The sequence below is a fragment of the Elephantulus edwardii genome, unplaced genomic scaffold (assembly GCF_000299155.1).
Source record: "Elephantulus edwardii isolate Elephantulus edwardi_28Jun2011 unplaced genomic scaffold, EleEdw1.0 scaffold00033, whole genome shotgun sequence".
NCBI lineage: Eukaryota > Metazoa > Chordata > Mammalia > Macroscelidea > Macroscelididae > Elephantulus > Elephantulus edwardii.
This window is the reverse complement of record NW_006399783.1, coordinates 5,983,726-5,995,205: the sequence shown is the minus strand read 5'-3', so window position 1 is coordinate 5,995,205 and position 11,480 is coordinate 5,983,726. Positions and strand designations below refer to the sequence as shown.

General features: G+C 43.5%; 1 protein-coding gene across 2 annotated transcripts in view; it reads right to left on the bottom strand.

Moving 5' to 3' along the window:
- The window catches only part of TENM2 (teneurin transmembrane protein 2), a 1,365,940-nt gene that overhangs the window by 17,445 nt on the left and 1,337,015 nt on the right, over window positions 1-11,480 (bottom strand). For both annotated transcript variants that reach the window (XM_006884325.1, XM_006884326.1), the window contains exons 26-27: window positions 6,126-6,422; window positions 3,105-4,719 (exon numbers count right to left, since the gene is read on the bottom strand). In XM_006884325.1, coding sequence (XP_006884387.1) covers window positions 3,105-4,719; window positions 6,126-6,422 — 1,912 coding nt within the window. The remainder of the gene's footprint in view (window positions 1-3,104; window positions 4,720-6,125; window positions 6,423-11,480) is intronic.

Genomic DNA, 11,480 nt, shown 5'->3' with positions numbered 1-11,480 from the left:
TGTTGAGATGTTCAATTTCGGTTTGTGTCAGTTTAGGTAGATTGTGTGTTTCTAGATATTTGTCCATTTCCTCAAGGTTTTCATATTTGTTTGAGAAGTTCACTTTTAAGATACTCTATTTCTTTTTGCCTCCTGGTCAAAATACAGGTTTCACATTAGCACGATCAACTGTTCTGGGATTCCCATTCTTCTCAGAGTCAGCCACAGTTTGTTATGATCTACACAGTCAAACACCTTCGCATAATCAATGAAACACAGATAGACATTCCTCTGGTACTCCCTGCTTTCAGCCAAGATCCATCTAACATTAGCTACAATATCCCTAGTTACAACGACCCCTTCTATACCCAGCCTGAACTTCTGGCAGTTCTCTGTTGATGTGCTATTCCAGTCATTTTTGGATAATTTTCAGGAGAATCTTGCTTGCATGTGATATTAATGACATTGTTCAATGTCAGAACTGAGCAAGGGAACACTGCATGGTTCAAAATTGGGAAAGGCGTACGCCAGGGATGTATCCTATCTCTATATAATCTACATGTGGAACAGATTATCGGGAGGCTGGGCTCTATGAGGAGAAATGTGGCATCAGGATTGGAGGAAGACTCATCAACAACCTGTGTTATGCAGATGACACAACCCTACTTGCTGAAACTGAGGAGGACCTGAAGCGCTTGTTGCAGAGGGTCAAGGATTGCAGTCTTCAATATGGATTTAGGCTCAACATCAAGAAACCAAAGATTCAAAAAAAAAAAAAAAAGAAAAAAAAGAAACCAAAGATTCTCATCACTGGGCTGATTGGCAGCATCACGATGGGTGGTGAAGAGACTGAGATTGTTCACAGTTTTAGTTTCCTTGGCTCCACAATCAACACTCTTGGAAACCAGCAGCCAGGAAATTAAAAGACATTGCATTGGGAAAGTCTGCTGTCAGACACCTCTCCAAAGTACTGAAGAGCAATGATGTCAGTCTGGAGACTAAGGTGCACCTGACACATGCCATGGTCTTTGCAATCACTTGCAATGACTAGGGAGGATGGAAGGAGAATTGATGCCTTTGAGCTGTGGTGTTGGAGAAGAGTGTTGAATATACCATGGACTGCTAAGAGAATGAACAGGTTTTTTTTCTGGAGAGGGTGAAGCCAGGCTGATCCTTGGAGCCAAGGATTCTGAAACTTCATCTGACATACGTTGGACATGCTGCAAGGAGGGACCAGTCATTGGAGAGGGATGTCATGCTTGGGAGGAACAATGCAGGAGAGAAAAACCCTCGATGAGATGGAATGATTCAGTGACTGGGGTAATGGGGGTAGGTGTGTCAGAGACAATAAGATTGGCACAGGATAGAGCAAGTTTGGGGCTGTTGTACATAGGGTCGCTATGAGTCACAGGCGATTTGACAGCACATAACAACATTTCTTTTTGCAATGCAGGATGTTGCAGCTTCTCCTTTCTGTTTTGGGGAATGGACTTCTGGGTCCTGGTCACCTGATGGTGGGCCTCCGAGGCTTGATATTCCTCTGGTCCTGTGGATTTCCTGGCATTTCGGATAATTAAGTCCTGAGGTCTCCCTTGTTGCATCTTCCACATTTGATGGACATAATTATAGCCTTGGTTTGCACATTTAAAGTTGGCCCTTTGGAGTCTGATCTCTTTAGAGACCACACACACCCCTACAAACACACACACTTCCCTCCCCCTTTCTGGTATCCTTGGTTATTTCTCTAAGAACAAAGACTTTATTGTGCTCCTCACTTTCATCTCTTGTATCTAGTATATGATAGATGTTCTGTAAATATATTTTTAAATTGATGGATAGATGGATGGATGGACAGGAGCTTTCATTTCACCAATTTCTCACATATCACAGGAAAATAAATCAACTAATGGTCCATCTAGTGAGCTCTTTTTCAATGTCATATCCAAGATATAGCTTTTTGCTTATAGTTTTCTTTCAGCCTTTAGCTCACTGATCTCAACCAATATCCCAACTGTCTTCAAGGTCTAGTGTGACATAGACCCTTCCATATAAAATTTTCCAAATTTGAGTTCACCTACCCACTCATACAGGGAGCTCTGATGGCCTAGTGGGAAGAAGCTGTGCTGCAGTCCCAAATGAATCCATCCAGCTGTTCCACAGGAGAAAGATGGGCAGTCTCCTCCTGTGTGATTAACTGCCTCTGAAAACTTACCAGAGGGACAACTATGGGTCGGTTCCACTCAGTGGTGCACATCACCACCACAACAACCCATACACACACTTTTCAGGAGGAATGTTTGTCTTTTTCACCATTGTATGCCCAGAATCTAGCATAGTGCCACTCTATAAATGCTGGTGTAACAAATATATTGAACACATATATGTTGCTGAAAAAAATTAGCACAGTGCCCTTAAAAATACTTTGTGAGGGAGATAGAATAATGGTAAAAACATATCCTATACATGTTATTGGCATGGAAAGATGGTATATGGAAGTAAAGATTGAATTCTGCCCTGTTGGTGGTTTGTACATCTGTCTTGCTAGCCTGATTGTGAGCCTGGAGGTCAGGTACTAGGTGTGGTCATCTTAGTACTCGGTGATAATTAAGGAGTAATGATAATGCTAGGTAATAACACCTACAAACACCATTTTGTGAACATTCACTCTCTGAATGCTACGCCCTAGACTTTACCCACAGAAGCTCATTTACTTTTCCCAATCCCTTCGTGAGATGGGAATTATGAATCTCATTACACAGAGAGGGAAAATAACATTCAGAGAGAGTGGACAATCTGATGATGATCCTTCAGCTTATAATCAAAAGACACAAAATGCTACCTAGATATTCTTGGCACTAGAATTCAACTCTTTCCTTGAATTCTTATTTCTTTGATTGGGGTAAGAGGGTATTTAATGAAAGTTAGTTCAATTGGATGGACCTGAATGGATATATTAAATAAGAGTTGGGGACTGCATGGTATCACTCTGTTGTTTCAGATCCCACATTCTTGTCATGTGCATTCTCAGGAACTCCCCTGGCATAATATTTAAGACCTCACTTCAAAGGCTACCAGAACCACCCCCCACCAGGAAACATTGCCCTATGAAGGCAGCAAGACCTCACCTGTCACGTAGTTTTTCAAATCCAGTTCATTGCTGAGAGGATTGTTACTCTTGAACATGTACAAGTTAAAGGGGGCCGGCTCCTTGCCGACATTTTTCCACATGGTGTAGTCTGGAGAGGTCCATCGTCCAGCCAGCACGTCATAATCACGCTGAGTGAAGTGGACCAGCTTGGTCAGCGGATCATACAGTCCCCCGTGGAAGCCGATGACCATCTGGAAGTCAGGGTTAGAGTCATAGTAAATCTCCCCATAAGCAGTGTACTGCAATTGTTTGATCATGAGACCATTGATGCTGAACACAGCCAGAGGGGTCCCTGTATTATCTGAGGCAACGTAGTACTCCTCCCCACTGCTGCTCTCCATGGCAAAGAGGTGTCCCTGGAGGTCATAGTAGAGCGAGGTAATCTCTGAGTTGGAGTGATTGTAGACATGCGTGATACGAGTTGGGTTGTGCAGGTCCGAGTAGAAGTACTGTAGGTGGTGGCCCAGGTTGGTCTTATAGGAAGCCCGGCGCCCTACTCCATCGTAGCGGTACTGGACGCTCCACCCGCTGGCCTTGTTGTAGGCTCGTGTTAGGAGGCCCTTGGAGTTGTACTCGAAGATGTCAGACCCTCGCTGGCACAGGTAGCCGTCGTCATCAATTTTGTACTGCACATCACCGAGTCTGGTTATGCGATCTCGGAGGTCATAGCGCAGGGGCATAAGGCGCACACTGTTGCCGGGGTTCAGCAAGTGCAGGTTCCCATTGAGGTCATAGCTGTAGCGCCAGGTTGGGCGGTCGTTGACGGCCACGCTCTGGAGCTGCCCGTCCCCGTCGTAGTCATACGTGTACTTGGTGGTGTTTGCATAGGGCCCCAGTTTGAGTTCTCTCTTGATCACTCTGCCCATACTGTCATACTGCACCGTCATCCAGTACATGAGGGACCTGAACATCTCATACTGGACTTCCTTGATCCGCCCGTGGGTGTCAAAGTGTTTGCTCAGGGTCATCACAGCAGTCGTGATGATCTGATTGATATCATAGTAGATGACTCCAAACTTGCCAAAGTGCTCCACCTTGCCAGAAATCTCATCGTAGCGGTAGAGGTCGACGGGAAGGGGAGTCTCGCTGATGACGGGCTTAATGCTGGCGATCCGGAAGCTGTTGTCATGATATGTGTAATCGAACCTGGCATTGACCATGCCTTCCTCAGAGAACCTGTAGATCTGCTTGTCTACAAGTGGACCAATCTTCCGGTACCTGATGGTACAGGAGAAGCCTCCACTCTGGAGATTGACCATCTTCAAAACACCAGTAGTCTCATCATACCCGAAAGTGACAGCAGTGCTGTCGTAGACAATCTCTGACAACTTGGACAGCTTCCCATACTTGTAGAACACCTGGCGCCCCGTGCCCAGGAAGGATGTCTTGAGGATACGCCCGTCATCACTATAGTCAAAGATGACGGAAGCGTTGCTTTCTGGAGGGTTGTAAATGTTGCGGATATAGCCAATGGAGGTGTGTGTGGACATGCTGTGACGGGCCACGCTGGGCATGGTGACGGCATGGAGGCGCTCCGAGGTGTCATACTCAAAGATATACTGACGCTGACTCTGAAGCAGGAGGACCATGGACTGCAGGAAGGAAAGGAACAGGACACATGTTAGTGCCGCAGGACCAAGCCCTCAGGTTAACAGAAATTTATTTCAGCCTCTCAAACACCAACTCAAAAGTCATAAAGGCTGGGAAACTTAGACTAGAGATTATAGGTAGATGCATTTTATCTAGCATGCCAGTGCTGATGGATTCAGTGCGATTGCAGCTCTAACATGAATGACAGACACCCAAGGAGTTAGTGAAAATGCAGCTTCTGACTCAGCAGAGCTCAGCTTAGGCCCAGGAATTCACATCCTCCCCTCGACAGAAAGCTCTCAGGTGATGCTGATGTTGTTTGGACCACACCTTGTGCAGTGAGGGCCTTGAGGACTGAGGCAGCAGTCACTGAGTTTGCCCCTAAGTCCAAAAGCAGGAAATGTTGCCATTGTCTTGACATGACTGTCATGGGCAGAGCAGGACAAAGTAATATACAGACGGCATTTTTTGCTTTGCCTGGTTAATGGAAAGAGAAAGCATAGCCTCCATTTAGAAGTGAAGGAAAGATGAAATACGCCAGAATAATAGATTCTTTGAGCAAAAAAGGAGCCTCAAACTCATGGGATTCAGGAGATTCTTGCTTCCCTTGGTCAGCCATTCTAGTGTTTTATGGCATAATGAGAACAGTATTCATGGAAGACCGAGGGGCTAGCAGGCCCTCTTGTGTAGAGATAACAGCTCTGCAAGTACTCACGATAATGAGATGAGACTGTGCGGAAGGCAGGACACGGCCCTGAGCAGAGAGGGTCTAGGTGAGAGGCCCAGGCTGAGCGAGCATGGCTCTAATGACTAGTTGACCAGGGCAGCCTTCAAAAGTCTTGACATGTGCCCGAGGAGGGACCTCTTTTCACCACGGCTCCAACCTGACCTTTCCCAGCACAGAGACCCGAATGTGGCACTTTCAGACACAGGGAATTATGTCAAGAGACTCCACTGGCGGTTTAACCAATAGGCCAAGCAGAAATGGGTTGCTCTGTGTGCTTGAATTTTAGGCAAAATTCCCTACCGTGATGGCTTAATTTAGGGCAAGGCAAAAAATGAGTCCCACATTTCCAATTCATAAGTAATGATTAGCTCACAGCCAGTGGAGTGATCTGTCCGCTTCAACAGCACTTTTTTTTTAAAGAAGACAATCAGACAATCCCTCCTTTTTGCCATTACTGAGTGTCTAGCACTTTTTTCTCCTTTTAATGGTAATAGTGCTGAGCTATGAATAACATTTTTCTCCAATTTGCTCTATCTCAGGGAGGCTGGGAGCATGAGAGGAGCCCATGTACAGTCAGAGTAAAGATGTTAAGACATTTCCTGGCAGAGAATATGCCGGGTCAGCTTAAAAGAGTCGTGTGAAGAGCAGAAGCCCCTGTGGCAGGGAGGTACGCTCACTCACCTTGTCAAGGTAGGAGTAGCTCCACACTTTCCCGTCTGCAAACATGCGGGACACGATCCGGCCTTGCTTGTCAATGTCCGTCCGCTCACTCATGGCTCCACGCTGCAGGCCGGCCAAGCGCCCGTTGAAGAAGTATGAGACATTGACAGCCGCCAACCCACTGCTGGGCAGCCAGAGGAAGGGGCGGCCCACCTGGTCATAAATGATCCTCAGGGTGAACTTCCGGTGGTCATCATAGATCTTTTCTGTTCGAATATTCCTGTCATAGTCGATGGACAATAAGTTTCTTCCATGAACCTAAGGAAACATGATGGACCAGGTTGGAAACTCCATCTTGATAAGCTTATCTGAAGCTCAGGTGGAGCACGTGGTGGGCTAGTTAGGAAATACACAAATGTCAGAAGAAGATAAAAGCCCACGGATATTTAGATTAGTGCTCTTGAAACTTCAGTTTATGGACCATGCAGAAAGTGGTTAAGTTTGAAAAGGATATTGAAAGAATTTTTTTAATTAATTTTAATGAAAGTTTACAGAGACTTAGGGTTTCCATTAATTCATTGTTGCACTTTTCTCCCTGCCCATCTCCCCCCCCCCCAATTCACTCTTCTTGAAAAGTAAAAGAGAAACCTCTTTCATTGTCATGCAATCCCTCCCCCCAAGTCCACTCCATTGTGCAGCCTTCATTCTGGACTCCTGTCATGACAATAATACCCAATCATATGTCCCTTTTAAACAGTTCTCTCCCTCATCTGTTTCAATGCAATATATATATCATTCTCCCCCTCCTTTTCTGTCTTCCTTCAACCCCAATGTCAGTCCTGTTTTACAACAGCGGCCCTATGCAAATTTGTCCTTTTGTGACTGAGATACTTCACTCAGCGTAATGTCCTCCATTTTGTATAATATTTCAGGAGTTCCTTGTTTTTCAATGCTGCATAGTATTCCATTGTGTGAATATACCAGAGTTTCTCTATCCATTAGTTTGTTGATGGGCACTTGGGTTGTTTCCAGTTCTTTGCTACTGTGAACAAAGCCACAAGAAACATGGGTGAGCATGACATTTTTTTTTAAATCCAACTTAAAAAAAAATGTCTCTTGGTTGAGTGTGTTGCATTTGGAAGATCTGCTGTTAAGGACCTCTCCAAAGTGTTAAAGAGTTTTAGTTAAACAGTTTTAGTTTGCTGGCTCCACAATCAACACTCTTGGTATCAGCAGCCAGGAAATCAAAAGGCATAGTATTCTATTGGAAAAGTCTGCTGTCAGAGACCTCTCCAGAGTACTGAAGAGCAATAATATCAGTCTGATCCAAGCCATAGTCTTTGTAATTACTTGCTATGCATCAGAAAGCTGGACAATAACTAGGGATGATAGAAGGAGAATTGATGCCTTTGAGCTGTGGTGGAGAAGAGTATTGAATATACCATGGACTATTATGAGAACAAACAGGTTCGTCCTGGAGAGAGTGAAGCCAGGCTGCTTCTTGGAGCGTATGTCTGACATACTTTGGACATGTTGCAAGACAGGAGCAGTCCTTGGAGAGTGATGTGTCAGGCTTCGGAGGATGGAGGGACGGTGCAAGAGAGAAAGATCTTTGATGAGATGGATTGATTCAGTGAGCGGGGTAATGGGGGTAGGTGTGTCAGAGACAATAAGATTGGCAGAGAATAGAGTAGGGTTTAGGGCTGTTGTACATAGAATTGCTATGAGTTGCTGGCAACTTGATAGCACATAACAACAAGAACAAGAACAACAACAACAACAACAACAATCTTGTAAGACAAAGTTTCACCATCTTCACCTCAAAGGAAATCCTTGTTTATACTTCTTTTTCGACAGTCTTATTCGTTCTTTTGGGAGTCCATGAGATATTTAGTATTCTTGAATACCACAATTTAAAATTCTTATTCTGTCATCCTTATTCATTATTCAACTTCCAGCTACATAGAAAGTAATTGAAAATACCCTGGCTTCGATGGGTGCTCCTTAATCTTTAAACTGATATCCTTTCTCTTTACCACTTTGAAGAGGCCCTTGACAGCAAAACTGTCTTCAGTGTAACATGTCTTTTGATTTCTTGACTGCTTTACCATGATGTTGATGGTGGATCCAAGTAAAGTGAAATTGTTGACTACTTTAATCTTTTCTCCACCTATCATGTTTCCTATTGAGGGACTTAGAAATTAATATTTTACTAAGTTCTGAGAATATGGAAGCTTATTTACATATGAACTCTTTTAATGGAGAGAGAAAAAAAAATCTTGCTACTGTCAAAGGATGCAAGACATTTGTGGGGAGACCACAGCTGAACCTGGGGAATTCTACCAATGAAGAGTATTAATTTACTTATATGTGAAAAGAAGAGTGGAAAGCATTCAGGGATATTGAATATTTATTTAGGAGTCAGATCAGAGAAGACCTGTCCCAGAAGGTAGAGCTGGGAGACAAGACTGTAGTTTGGGAAAAAGAAGAGGAATTATTGAGAATAGGTTGGCCCTGTGCTGATGGCTGACAGTGAATGAAATGAGGCTGCCGCAGCCCAGGCTCTTTCAGCATAATTGATTTCAGATCTCGATATCTCTGGGGTGGCTGGCTGTTCAGTGTGAGAGAAGACGCAAACCAGCAGAAAAAAGAAATATAAGAGAGGTTTGGTACCTCACAACCTTGTTCTTACAGTTCAGCATCACTTAATGATAAAGATGATGATGATGATAAAGTTAACACTTTGTTGTTGTTATGTGCTGTCAAGTCGCTTGTGACTCATAGAGACCCTATGTACAACAGATCTGAACCCTACCCTATCCTGTGTCAACCTCACTGTCTCTGACACACTTACCATCATTATCCCAGTCACTGGGTCAATCCATCTCATCTGGGGTCCCCCTCTCTTTCGCTATCCCTCCACCCTCTCAAGCTTGATGTCCCTTTCCAAGGACTGGTCCCTCCTTGTAACATGCCCAAAGTATGTCAGACAAAGCTTCTGAATCCTTGCCTCCAAGGAGCAGTCTGGTTTTACCCTCTCTAGGAAGAAACTGTTTATTCTCTTAGGAGTCCATGGTATAGTCAATACTCTTCTCCAGCACAACAGCTCAAAGGCATCAATTTTCTTTCTATCATCTCCAGTCATTGTCCAACTTTCTGATGCATAGCAAGTAATTGCAATTACCATGGCCTGGATCAGGCACACCCTAGTCTCCACACTGACATGATTGCTCTTTAGTAGTCTGGAGAGGTATCTGACAGCAGACTTTCCCAATGCAATTTCCCTTTTGATTTCCTGGCTGCTGGTACTAAGAGCTTTGTTTGTGGAGCCAACCAAACTAAAACTGTTAACAATCATTGAAGACTAATATATAAAAGGATTTTGTTATAAACTTTGCATTATTTGTTGAGTTTAATGCTTACAAAGGTCATTTTATAAATGGAGAAATTAAGCCTGAAACAAAGAAGTTACATTACTTGCTCAAGGTCACACAACTCTGAAGTGGGGTGGTGGGTATGTTTTCAGGCACTACTCAACCACTTAGACACGTTACCAGTTTTGCTGTTTCCTGCACTGTCTATCCATTGAATGTCCTGAATATACTGAATGAAGGGGAGATAGGAAACATTGTAAATATTGACACATGCTTTGATGGCTCTTCATTGCTACTTTTGATGAAACTGAGGAATAATTCCAATACTACAAATACTTATGTGTGGGGAATAGCATTGTGCTCAAATAAAGAACTAGCTTCTATTGAAAATAAGGAGGACTAACACAATTAATAGCCTTCAATATGGATTCGTCTCAACCTCAAGAAAACAAAAATCCTTGCCACTGGACATGATGGATGGAGAAAGAATTGAAACTGTCAATGATTTCACCTTACTTGGATCTACAATCAATATACTTGGTACTAGCAGTCAGGAGATCAGGAGATGTATTGAACAGGGAAAGTCTGCAGTCAGAGACCTCTCCAAATTACTGAGGAGTAATGACGTCAATATGAGGACAAAGGTGCTCCTGATTCAAGATGTGGTGAGCTGGTCATTGACAGGATGACAGAAGAATTGATGCATTTGAATTGTGATACTGGAGAAGAGTGCTGAAGATCTTGTGGACTGCCAAAATAACAAACAGAAAGTCTTGGAGAAGGTGCAGTTCTCCTTGGAGGTAAAGACGATGAAGCTTCAACTCACATACTTTGGGCATGTTGCTAGGAGAGGGACAGCATGCTTGGAAGGGCAGCAAAGGAGAGAAGGATTCTCAACGAGGTGAGTTGAAACGGTGACTATGGTAATGGGCTTGAGTGTATCAGAGATTGTGAGGATGGTGCAGGACAGGACAGTGTTCAGGTCAGTTGTTCGTAGGGTCGCTAGGAGTCGTACTTGACGTGATGGCACTTAACAACAACAACAACATCACCACAATGATAACTGTTGACTATGTCTACTGGGAAAGATTTAGACTGATTTTTTTCAGGGATATAGCTGTCTACCTTCTCTTCTCTTTTCCTATGTGAAATGTGAATGTGATGTCTATAGCTCCAACAGTCATCTTGTGAATTTGAGGTGATTTTGAGGATAGAAACCTCATTCAGAGGAAAAAAGTCTAGATTCCTGCTGACCTTGGTAATTTAGGCAGCCATCCATACCAATAATGATGTGTTAAAATCTAGGCCTTTTCTGTGGGCCTCCTGGTAGCACGGTGATTAAGCACTGAGTTGTTAATGGAAATGTTTGTAGTTCAATCTCATGAGCAATTCTGTGGGAGAAATAAGTGTCAGTCTGCCTTTGTAAAGCCTGCAGCCTTGGAAACTGCATGGGACAGGTAGTTCTACTCTTTCCTGTAGGGTCACTGGGAGTCAGAACAGACTTGATGGTCATAAGTTCCTTTTAGAGCTTATTTTAGGTCATGAAAATAAAACCCCAAAGAAACCCCACACTAAATCTTGATTTTATTTGCTTCTTGCTTATGTTCAATCTTTATTACCTGTAGTCAAAACTAATCTAAGCTGATATTTACCCCTGAAAATGTGACAGGTTCTATATTAGGTACTTTAAATACTTGATGCAATTTTAATCATCAAGAATTAAAAGGTAAGAACTACCTAACATATGGGAAGTTAAACTCCAAAGGGTCACATAGCTAAACAAGTGTCAGAGGCAGGATTTAAACCCATGACTGGTGGATTTAAACTCATGCCTGATTTCCCAAACCACTGCTGTGTCCATGAGTTCATATCCGAAAGAAGGAGAGACAGAGTATACCAGAGGAGAATGCACCGAAGAACGGAAGTAGTATGGAGCCCTAGCAGTGGAGTGTGAAGTGGACTGCGTTGCTAACCCAAATGTTTTTTGTATTATTGGGTACCA